This window comes from Mytilus edulis, chromosome 8 (assembly GCF_963676685.1).
Source record: "Mytilus edulis chromosome 8, xbMytEdul2.2, whole genome shotgun sequence".
In the NCBI taxonomy this organism is placed as follows: Eukaryota; Metazoa; Mollusca; class Bivalvia; order Mytilida; family Mytilidae; genus Mytilus; species Mytilus edulis.
Genome location: NC_092351.1, coordinates 22,964,792 through 22,978,032, shown reverse-complemented (window position 1 = coordinate 22,978,032; position 13,241 = coordinate 22,964,792). Strand labels below are relative to the sequence as shown.

The 13,241-nt window shown below is 31.6% G+C and overlaps 1 protein-coding gene across 1 annotated transcript; it reads left to right on the top strand.

Annotated features, from left to right (window-relative positions):
* Positions 1 to 1,763: 1,763 nt before the first annotated feature.
* On the top strand, positions 1,764 to 11,738 carry LOC139485106 (deoxycytidylate deaminase-like). Its single transcript, XM_071269233.1, has 5 exons — positions 1,764 to 1,846; positions 6,654 to 6,800; positions 10,388 to 10,520; positions 10,875 to 11,094; positions 11,481 to 11,738. The coding sequence occupies exons 1-5, from the start codon at positions 1,820 to 1,822 to the stop codon at positions 11,530 to 11,532; spliced, it is 579 nt and encodes a 192-aa protein (XP_071125334.1). The 5' UTR covers positions 1,764 to 1,819; the 3' UTR covers positions 11,533 to 11,738.
* The last annotated feature ends 1,503 nt before the right edge of the window (positions 11,739 to 13,241 follow it).

Below are 13,241 nucleotides of genomic sequence, written 5' to 3'. Positions count from 1 at the left end.
GCCTTGGATAAGGAAATCCTTAGTATTTCGAAAAATTTATGCTATTGTAAATAGGATTTTTTTTTAATAACTTCATAATTGATATGTATGTCAACACCTAAGTGCTGACTACTGGGCTGGTGATACCCTTGGGGACCAAACTTCCACCAGCAGTGGTTTCGAGCCAGCGGCGTAAAAAAGCTATCAAAGTTACTAGGCTTATGATTTAATACTCCAGATGCGTGCTCGATGATCGTCTATATAAGACTCATCAGTGACGCTCAGATCAAAATCAATCTAGAACCAATTCATAACTGGAGATCAGATCTTTGCAGTTGTGAACAATAACATTGATAGCTAAAGGGTTCTCACCTTACACCTACGTTAAAAGCTTTTTGGTTTTGTTTTTATAGAAAAGATCTATAGACGCTCAAGACTAAAAGAGTAATTTATTATAACAAGATTTGTAAAATCTAACCGGGCTTTCTTGAAAACAAACACATATACATACAAGCAACTTGAAACAACCACAGCTTGAGGATTTGACTTTATCGTTCGCTTTATTATTGTTGTTGAATACATTAGGCACCAAATGTCAGGGCAGATGCAAAACAAAACCGTTTAAATGACACTATCTGTGATTTCAAGCATAAATCAAAATATATTTGTTAATGTCAAATACTGAAAAAATATTACGATGTTATCAGTAATGTTTGTAATGTTTGACAATTGTGGTCATACTAAGACAAAAAAAAAGATCGCAAATGTAACATTTATCTGCAAATCAAAATCAACTTAAACTCAGATAAAATTCATATTCATGTAACTCTAACTTAACCTTCATACATGAGGACAGGTTACGCATGTCGTAAGTGTGTTCGGTTATTCAAGAGAAAATAATTACATTAGATGTATGTTTCATTATAATACATTATTCTGATTGGCTAACTAGCAGTCTCGTGATATTCCTCAATCAATTGCATTACACAATGCAACTTTTCATTCATGATGACACGAGATCCCACAATAAAGTGCACAGGTAAATGAAACAAAAACTTGATAAAAGGCGTGTTTTCATGATCATATAGGTAAACATGTAATTATAAGTATTGAATGCTTTCGCGGTTCATAAAAAATGTACTTCGGTCAACGCTTTTACCCCCCAATAAAGTTACAAAAAAGAGCATCAATTCTTCAATATATTAAGCATTCAAAAGTTAATTTTTGGAGCCACCATAAAAAAAAATGAATGCTTCTTTGACCGATTAGGACTACAATAAGTCATTTATATGCATTTAAAATGATGATTTATAATGTTTGAATCTATGACATGAAATCAGACTGCCCTCGGATAAATATAAATTACGTATTTACACAACTAACGCTGTCTGTTTATATCAATATTTTGACGGCTCAAATGGCCAGCTGCAGTGCTCGGAGATTGTTGGCTTCTTGTCTAAAATACATACTAAATGTTGACTCATTATTAATGTTTAAGCAGTCTTCAGTTACCATACACTACATGTATGGAAGTCTGTCATATATGTATGCAGGTTATATACTGAAAAAAGGAACTGTTTGTTAAAATTAATATTAAACAGGTTTTGTATATATGTAAACAAATGCATCAAATTAATTTTTAGTATTGATCTACCGAGATTAGATGTTAAATTGAAGTTCTGATATTATGTAAGCATTGCTAAATAAATATTAATTAGATACAAAATATAGATAAACAAATGTATAAAACTAAATTATGTGTGTTTACTTAATCGAATCACAAGGGTTGATAACATTCAGTTTGCATTGGATTGACCATTGAGTGAATGTTATTTATTAAATGAAGAAATCTGACATGTCTGAGGAGGTAAGAAAATAAATTATATAAGAACATTTTAAGACAATAATTCTTTATCATCTGATGATTTTACTATGTTGGTCCTCAATGCTCTTCAACTTCGTATTTTATTTGGCCTTTTAATTTTTTTGGATTCGAGCGTCACTGATGAGTCCTTTGTAGACGAAACGCGCGTCTGGTGTATACACTAAATTTAGTCCTGGTATATATGATGTGTTTATTTACAGAGTTTAATAGTTATAATACGATACGTTAATTCGATATGAGGGTTCGCAGTCAGTGTGTTGTCAAATATTCGAATTTCGACATACATTGAAATTTTGATACTAAAGTCATCTATGCATATAATTGACATAGGAAGATGTGGTATGCGTGCCAATGAGACAGCTCTCTATCCAAGTAACAATATATAAAACTAAAACACTATAGATCAAGGTACGGCCTTCAACACAGAACTTTGGCCCACACCGAAAAGCAAGCTATGCAGGGCCCCAAAAGTTATTAGTGTAAAACCATTCAAACGGGAAAATCAACGGTCTAATCTATATAATAACAAAAAACGAGAAACACTTATGAACCACATAAACAGACGACAACCACTGAACATCAGATTCCCGACTTGGGACATGTGCAAACAATTGCAGCGGGATTACATGTTTTAATGGTACCAAACATTCTCCCTTTTCTGAAACAATAGTATAACATCACAACATAGAAAGACACACTACAAAATATCAATTGGAATGACTTAGGTCAATCAAAAACCGTAGTAACACATATTTACACACAATGAACGAATACATTTGATATATGATACAATGTAAATACATAGTTAGTTAAACATAAGGGATGATAAAAGTAAAAATATAAAACCGCTGTGAAATGTTAATTGATTTTAGAAAAACGTCAACTATGAAAAAATCACGTCATATTATACACAGGTTAATGAAAATAATTTTGTTGTTAAGTATACGTTTTCTGTCTATATAATCTTCCGTTAAGGAATACCAAGAAATTACTTGTATGTCAATAAAACTAATCTAAAACTTGGTACATGTAGGGTGAATATCAACAATTAAACTAACTAATTAGTTCCGGATAAAACTTTGTGTTCTTCATGTAAATGTACAGGCACAGTATTTAAGGAGAAAGAAAATAATTTAAATATTCATAGTACGAAGAAGAGACAATTTGCAGTAATTCCAAACAATCAAAGCTGGAATATAGACCAGATGCATGTAACCATTAAATAACAAAAAAGCATTACAAATATTATCAACTGGTCAAATTAACAATATTTTAGAGTACTCGCTGTTACTGACATCAAGTTAAAAGCCAAAACAATTAATAATAAAAAATCATGCATCAGAGACTAAACTCTACTTAAACACATCCCAGGAATTTAGTATTGTAACGTCACGGACAGTCAAATAAGACATGACTTGTGCAATGCCAAAAATATATGTATCGATAAGGAGTAGAATAGTTAGGAGTTTACCGTTTTGTAGATATAAAATGAAAGACTTTAAGTGTAAGTGTCTCTATACATTCCGTTTGAAAATAATACAAATTAAGTAATGTTTTAATTTGCTAATGACAAAATCGATATTAGTGCCAATGTAAACTATATTCAAAGATCTAATTACAACATTGGTAAGATAACATTTAGTAATAAGTTTGTAAAAAGGTTCAATGAGTTTACACGGATCACATAGTGATTTCCGCGGTTCTAGTACAATTTTTCCGTAAAATGTGAAATACCATTTTCAATAAGTTTTCTACAGGTACATCCAATTTTCTAATCAAATCTTTGTTTTTATGAAAGAAGTTAGTAAAAGTTATAAGTAAGATATGGTAACGAAATTCCTGACTTAATAACTTGCCGGTGATGCATCCATTACGTTCATCAAACTCTATGACACCACTACACACACGGGCATACCGATCAAGTTGGGATATATAAACACCGTATGATGTAGTTAAAGGCACATCTCCGTTTAAAAAATGAAAATTTACAATAGGGAATTAAAAATCGTCTCTTTTGTCGTAAAGTAAAGTATGGAGGTTCCCTTTAGAAATTGAAATGTCTAAATCTAGAGGAGGACAACTACTGATGTTTATGTTAGATTTAGTAAGAGTAAGTTCTCTTGGATACATTTCGGTAGCATATTTAGAGAACTCTGGATTATTAAACGAAAAAATATCATTCAGATAACGGTAGGTATTGTTAAATGTATCAACCAAATGTAACAATGACTTGTTTTTACTGAGGTTGGCTAAACTGAGATTCATAGCAATACAGAAATAAATCTGTTATTAAAGTGGCACAGTTAGTGCCCATAGGAATACCTACTACTTGTCGATACACTTTACCGCCGAAACGTACATATATGCCTGTTTCTGACATAAATACAAAAAGCTTGAATAATTTCCCTGGAAAGACCTATTTGATTTTGTTCTGATTATTACTTTTTTTTTCTTCCGCCTAATTTTTGTTCTTGCGTAGCATTATTGGTTCGCAAGATGTCCCTTAGTTATTTGGTATATGATATCGTGCAGTTTAGACGCTTGTGAAACTGACACTGCTTAACAAAACAAATAACTTTGTAAGAGTTATCTTCCAAAACACTGTTTTTCTTGTGGCCACTACTCCTTCGCAACCGTAAAAGATTACGACAAATTTATTTTAACAAATTGCTTGTGATTAGGTTGGCCATTTGGACCGAAGCTATCCGGAGACTCCATATGAGAGTTATTACCCCTTATGTAATTGATATAAGTGATATGCTTTTCTAATTGGTAAACCATAAGTGATAGAGACCTAAGGTTTGAGGTCCTTGGTCAAAAAAGGAAAATTAGGTCAAGATCTAAGGTCAAGGTCATATTCTAAATTTTTGATTTTGGCTTTTTGGCTTTTTATCACTTTTTTCCAAAACACCGTATAAGATATCGACAAATTATTTTTACTAAATTGTTAGTTGCGACATGTGCAACTCGTACATATTGATTGCAATACTACGTTGACCGTAAATAAGAGTGTTCTCCCTTTTTTATATTTAAAATAACATGTATGGTGGTATAACTCATTTACCAAATATAATAAAGACCTAGGGTAATTTCATTTAAGGTACTTGGTTTATGACCTTGAAATAGATCGTAAGGTCAAAGTTGAATTTGACGTTTTAGATTTTGACCTTTGCTTTAATTTCACCTTTAAACATGATAAAGCCATGGGATTGTTTTCATTTGGTTGCAATTTTCATGACCTTCAAAATCCACCCGGAAAGTACTTTATGTAAACCGGAAATATATTTGTTTGGTACTTAATTGATGTTAAAGTATACAGAATCATATATTTTTGGAATTAGTATCAAGTAAACTATTTTGTTTATATAGATTAGACCGTTGGTTTTCCCGTTTGAATGGTTTTACACTAGTAATTCTGGGGCCCTTTATAGCTTGTTGTTCGGTGTGAGCCAAGGCTCCGTGTTGAAGGCCGTACTTTAACCTTTAATGGTTTATTTTACTTTTTAAATTGTTATTTGTATGGAGAATTGTCTCATTGGCACTCACACCACATCTTCCTATATCTATATCAAATGATACCAGAAGTGACATTTTTCAGACCGGAAGAAACAAATTATCTCCCTTATTTCAACAAAATTGTTTAGAAACCATATATTTTTGGAATCAGCGTTCATTAAGGTATCTTTTGACACTGTATATGACAATTTAAACTGTATTTTAATATTTTCACATCTAAATGAATCGTAAGAAGTGGAAAGACCTCCAACAATTGGTTTTTAATTTTAATTATTTGTCATTGCCATGGGCCAAATAATCTTCCATTTTTTACCAATAGCAAAAGATACCACGGTGACCTTTTATTAACGTGATATCCACAAACGTTTTGGTTAGTGTTGTGGTATTTGTTGCTCTGTTAAGGGATATGTTAGTAAGCAAATAAGGCTTATTTGATGTTCAGGTGTTTGCATTGGTTAAAAGATAAACTACCCAGTAGTCTACTAGACTGGTGATTTGCATGCTTATCACAAAATTAAAACAGGGAACCTTTCTCGTAATCAATTTGTTCATTTGTTCATTTGTCAAGTTGTTTTATTCCAAACCTATCAAATGATCCGAGCTTTAACATTTGGTATCTGACCCTGGGTGTAATTAAATACCGGTCTCCTTCTTAATCTTTGATACCAATCTGTTTAGTCGAAAATCAGAAAAAAAAATAGTATTATTTCTCAATAATATTATGCACTAAAAAACACAATGCAGTGATTTAAAAAAAAAAGATAAGACACATAACCCTATGAGACTACTAAAAACACATATACATAGTTTCACTATATTTTTTAGAAATCCAACTGGCACTTTGGGCCCTCCGTAAACATAGAATAAATAAAGTCTACTCGAATACTTTAGTTTGTATCTACATGTTATAGTGTTTCCCCTTTCACACAAAAAGGGCATGTTCACAAAATTGAGAAAAAAACATCTTTAGCGCGCAAAAATTTATAAAAGGGCACCTAGAGTGTATAGAAAATTAAGAAAATGCACCTACAATATGCTACAGCAAAATAAGAAATGTATGCAAAGTTTATTTCCATTTTGACAAAACATAGATCTGTTTTCCAGCCACATTATAAGCGCTTTTGACAAATGGTGACAATTAACGTTGATTTTGTAAAACTTTCCAAGAAATAAAAAGAAACACATGTAGACTTGGATTCTATACCAATGATTAATTGCATATTATGCTTTATATTTCATATATTCTAATCCCGATTTGAATTTGTATCTAAAGGCTGAATCGAGTATGGAAACCACAGAACTGAAAAAGATTAATTCCAGTACTGATAGTGCACAACGTTCCGGATATCTTAAATGGGATGAATATTTCATGGCCCTATGCTTTGTTTCAGCGCAAAGAAGTAAGGATCCGAATACTCAGGTAATAGCAAAGTATCAAAATGAAAATATAAGAATAAGTATACTTTGTTTTGTTAATTCCCACTCGTTTGTCTAAACAAATTCATAGATGGAACAAATGCTTTGATTTAGAGTAAGGACTTTGGAATACAACTATATTTTTTGGAAGTCCCTTTCTGCATTTGGCTGTAAGATTTAAATTAAATTAAAAAAAAACTTTATTAAAGAATTCTTAGTACATGTAAACGGCCACACTAAATTTCCCATAGTGACACATTGCGCTAAATTCGGACAGTGAATCATATTTATTTATTGTTTGTTGTCAATAATGTATCGAAGATCACAATCAAAAGTGTAATAATTCTTATATGATTTGCATATTAGGTAATGCGTTGATATGATTGGTCGAGAGGACGTCCGGTAGTTGATCTTGACGTTGGTTATTTTTCGATAGACGACGTTGACCCGGAACTTCTTTTCGTAACCAATGTAAACAAAATGGCGGCGATAATAACACCGACGTAAACAAAATTTATTTTCACTGCACGTTAATCGTTAAATTAAATAATACACAAATAAAGGCAACAGTAGTATACCGCTGTTCAAAACTCATAAATCCATGGACAAAAAACAAAATCGGGGTAACAAACTAAAACCGAGGGAAACGCATTAAATATAAGAGGAGAACAACGACATAACACTAAAATGTAACACACATAGACAAAATCCCACGAAAATAACAAATATAACATATGTATATAACATCAAAACCAAATACATGAATTTGGGATAGACAAGTACCGTGACACGTCTTATCGCAATGTGAATTTACACTCAAAAATAAGAGAAAACAAACGACACAACGCTATAATGTAATACACACAGAAACGAACTATAATATAACAATGATAAAAACATTCGTTTTAATGATAATAAGAGCTTTTGCAGTTTATATTTTATCAGACAGCAACTTTCATTGCGTACATATTTTTGCGTTAACCAACAAATATATTCATGCGCCAGGCCAATTCAAAGACATTCATATCCCACTACGTGTCATAGAGGTAATGAGTGTGGAAAAATGTATTCACTATCTCTAGTTTTAAAGAATTATAAGGATTAAACGCCTATTTAAAGAAATCTATTGATCTATAAACTGGACCAAGTCACTCACAAACATATCATAAATTATTTTAAAAGTCCTTTAGACTTTTATTGTTTGTGAGTGAATTGGTCGCGTTTATACATTATTAAATTCTTTTAGAAAGGTGGTTAGTCCTATAATAATCTAACGGAAATTAAGAGCTTGGAATACTCAGTCGGAGCTTGTTCATCGTAGACAAAATTATCATCTATTCAAACGGTTTATTATTTGAATTGATCAGTAGGGTTTCAGCCAATTATTTACATCAAATCGTCTTTTCCTGCTCATATTAGTAAAGCTGTTTAAGATAATAATATTACTGTAACAGTTCTAATACTTCGTATTTTCTGCACTAAGTTTGGCTAGTGTCTTTAAAAAATGCAATATTCGGCTAAACCACTCATTATTATAATGTCACTGGTGGTGGAGTTTTAAGTCCCCGACGGTATCACCAGCCCAGTAGTCAACACTTCAATGTTGACTTGAGTTATCATTTAAATATTCACAATTATAAATTAACTGTTAACAAAACTTTTTAAATACTAAAGCTTTTCTACCTCAGGCATAGATTACCTTATCTGTATCCAGGAACTTTTATGAACTTTTAGTCCTCAATGCTCTTCAAATTCGTACTTTATTTGGCTTTTTCTAACATTTCCGAGTGTCAATTATAAGACGTCTTGCGCAAATAAAAGATTTCAATCTATGATAAGTTTATTTATTTTCAAACAATTGAATCATCAATTTACATTAGATAGTCATGTATTATTCCTGTAAGTCTTTAGACTTCAAACAAATAGATAATGATAATGATAAACCTACTTTTCGTCGCTAAATAACTGACACTTTTATGCAATACGCACTGGGTTAAATGTGATAACCGTAACTTAAATAGCAAACGTTGGTTCTGGTCAAGATTTCTTTTCTTATTTCTGTAAGCAGTAAGTGTATGTACTATTCTTCTGTATATCAAGTCTTTTTAACGTATAAATTAGTTTGAAACTGAAATACAAAGGTTTTGTTTGATAATTCAACAGCTAAATTGAGAAATCAGCCGTAAAAAAACGCAATGACATGGGCAACTGTACATGTGTAGAATGATATCCGTAACTCTTGAGTTTCCTTGGTTCTGCTTCGTTCATTATTTCCTCGATTTAATAAATCGGACGCACATTTGTTTTGTAAATAAAACTGTCATTAATTTGTCAAATGATTAAGAATTATCTGATTCGTCAAACATGTATGACCAAAATATTATTACAAAAAAATTATCACAAAAATTCCACAATGACTGCTTATGACTTCTTCACACTAAATCCATTAAAAAGCTCGGGTCTCATCCATGTTTAAAACGAATTAATGCATGTTTGAAATAGTTTAACGGGGGCGTGGCCTATTAGTTTAACGCAACTAACCAGCAACTTGATTTCAATTGATTCACCGCAGAGAAATCTATTTGACTGGCGTTAAAATGAATTGATATGAATTGATATGAATTAAATATAATTTTTAATTTTTGTCAATCTTTATCAAATAACGATCAATCTCATTTAAATAGCGTTAACACGTTTTTGTCCGTTCAAGTTAAATTCGGGTTACTAGTGATTGGATGTTGAATATTGGATGTGTAATGATTGATAATCAAGTCTTAGGGGCATGATTGTTTATATTAGTTGTTATTGGCTTTCAACTACTTGTCAGGAACTGCGAATACTATCAGATCTGTACTTAGTGCATTTAACTGTTGGGATGTACAAATACCCAAATGTACAAGTAGCCAGTTAAGCAGTAGTTGCATCCATGTTATCCAAAGTTACCAAAAGCAAACCTTACTTAATACAAAACTTCTACAGTATACTTTGATTTCAGTGAGTATTTGCATCTAATATTATATTTCGATCTTTCTAACGAATTGACACAGATAGACGACTTAATAATAATGACCTCATTTTTCTTTTTCTCTTGATATAATATATCGGTAGTCACTACGCACTACCCCATGGAATGGCATCTATATATCGCAATTAGTAAGTTTCGCGCATGTTATACAGCCTCGCGTGTTACGAGTTGGACTGGTACATTTTCGTTGTGTGACCTTCGAGATGTACAACAAAGAAATGTCTTCCTTTTATAAGACATATAGCTAAAAGAAAGATTCTCTGATATATACATTGTGTTTTATTCTGTATAATTCTTGTATGATTTGCTTATGAGGGAATATGTTATATGATTGGTCGAGAGAACATCCGGTTGTGGCCCTTGACGTTATGAATGTTTCGAAAATAACATTTGTAACAAAGGTAAACAAGATATATTTGAAATTAATTTGTTATCAGATTGTTAATTTCATGGAGTACTTTTTTTGGCGATATCAAAAAAAATTTATTCATGCAACCGGCCAATTCAGTGTGATAGAGATTATGAGTAGGACATTTTAATTTCCCATTCAAAAAAATATTATACAGGTTGGAGCCTGTATTGTGAATCAGGACAAAAGAATAGTCGGAATGGGTTACAATGGCATGCCTGATGGTTGTTCAGATACTAAGTTTCCCTGGACCATGGGTGACACTGCTGAGACTGATAAACATCTTTATGGTATGCACACTTTATCTAAAGATATGAGATATTTGGATTTATATAATCATGGAAAGATTCTCATCTCTCCGACAGAATTAGAGAAATGGTTTGTATGTTGGTTTTTTTCTTCAGAAATTGAAATCTTGATGATTTCCAATTGTTTACTCAATAAGAATGGCAAAAATGTTGCTAGTTTCTAACTTAGACCACAGCATATATGAATTAACAGTTCAACAAGAGTGACATCCTTACTATTTACTTTTATTTTAATTTTATTTCCAAAGATAAAAACAAATCCAGACGAAAAAATAAGGGTATGATATTTTTAAACTTCGTCGAAATATTGCTTTTTTCGTTTTTCTTTTCTTTCAGTTTGTCATGCTGAGCTCAACGCCATTGCCAACAAAATACAAGCGGATATACGCAATTGTACACTGTTCGGGACTCGTTTTCCGTGTCACGAATGCGCAAAATTGATAGTACAGTCTGGTATTAAGGAGGTGAATTTTTATGAATCTGAAACAACACATTTAACTAGTAAAGACGAAGAAGCCACATATAAAATGTTCATGCATGCCAATATAAGTGCCAAGTAAGTAACTGTTGCATCAAACTAGGTTCATATGAAGATCAAATCACTAAGTAAAGAACATTTCTCCGGAATCTGATCGAAAATTATATTTGCTGCTACTCCAAAACACCTTTTTATCTATCAATAAGTGGGTGAATATACTACTAGACTAGTATTAATTGGTATCCTACAAATAAAATCGGCTACTAGTAAGTGTGCTCTACAACTGATTTTTCATGGCTTTGTTAAAAGTAGTTTTCTATATATTATCAAAGAACTTGTCATTTACTATTTTGGTGTGTAAACAATTATATATGTATCTGCTCCAAGTCATGGGTAATTGAGTGGTTGTTTCTGTTGATCATATGCCTTATTTGATTATTGTTTTTTTTTTTCATTTGTTATAGTGTTCTATTCCACTACCGACCCAGGATTAAGGAAGGATTTGAGTCCTGCTAACATGTTTAACCCCTCCACATTCTGTAATGTTTTGTTCAAATGGTCGACTTTAATCTTGGAACTTCCAACTGTTAAAACTTGGAAATATCAAATGTAATATTGGAACTTTAAACTTTAATCTCGGAATTATCAACTGTGACTGTAGAATAATCAACTTTAATATAGGAGTTTCCAATCTTAATTTTGGAATTAGCAACGTCTTTAGTCTGAACTTCATCAACTTTCATCTTGGAATTTCCAACCAGTTTTAATTCATTCAAAATGTTACAATTATTACAATTCCATTAAACAAGTAAACATTTCTTGAGAAACTTTGTTCTTTATATGACACCTTGATGGTTTATACATAATGCAACGTTCATCATATTAAATACCCGGACCATTTTTATATAATCGATACATTGTGTATAAGACTTTACGCTTATTGTCCAATATATAATACAAACTTTGAAAATTATTCTAACCATAAACGTCAATTTGCATTATGATACAAGAATACTATATAATCTGATTTTCATATTTTATTATTTTTTGCTCATCAATCCTAGGCTGAATCAAAACAAAACGTTGTCCATTACTCTACTAAATTATTTTCATTTACTTTTGTTCATAATATGTATTCTATTAGCAGGCATTTTTATTAAAGTTAACATCGTTATATCATGATTATTGGTTTTGTATTTACACTGTGTCATAAATCTTTCTTTCAATTTATATTCACTTGTGTGTTTTCATATGTCTTTTGATTGAGTTAAAATATTTTATGGAGTGCCTCTTTATGTTTTGATGGTATACTATTGTTTCACTTAAGGCTGAAGGTTGGTACATATTAAAACTTTTAAACCCGCTGCATTGGTTTGCACCTGTTTTAAGTCAGAAACCTGATGTGCAGTGGTTGTCGTTTGTTTATGTGGTTCATTAATGTTTCTAATTTCTCGTATTTATATAAAAATAAAATTTAATGAATGAATGATTATGACTCTTAACTAGCGTCTTCTAGGTGCTTAATTAACCCTCAACTATTTGAAATTAAGGAATGGTTTTTATGTTTTACACAGACGAATTTTTATTTCTTCAAAAACACTACTTTACAAAACATGTACAGTTAAATGGAAACTTTTATTGAAGCGAAACTTTAAACTTAATCACACTTAACATCATAGCTTGTCAATTCCGAAAACGACCGATCTGTTACACATGACAAAAATTAGAGGATATTGTTTTAATTATGCTAGCTCATCTTATCGACGTATTTAGTCTCGCTTCTTTAATTTGCGTATAACATTCATGTGTGTCTTCTTACTTGAATCATTATATTTGAACAACTGTAACCATATATTGCCTATATTTTACTTGACATAAACTACATGAATATACAATGTTAACTAAACTAGCCTGTTTTTCGGTGGTAGCTGTCTGTCTTGTCTGTTTTTATTACGAGATTTAAATAAAGCAGGTCGTTGTGTCTTTCTCTTGATTTTTTTTTATTTTGTCGTGTTACTCCTATATATAGCTCAAGATGTCACAATACGGTATAGAACTTGCTAACTGTATAAGACCTTACGATTATTTATGTTTGTTTATATATCCAAGTCATTTGTAACATCTTTAAATTTTTGTAAACATCTAAATACCTCCTGACTTGGTACCAATGTTTCTGCACCAGATGCGCATTTTGATAGTTTATGTCTTTTCAGCCATTCGTGAGG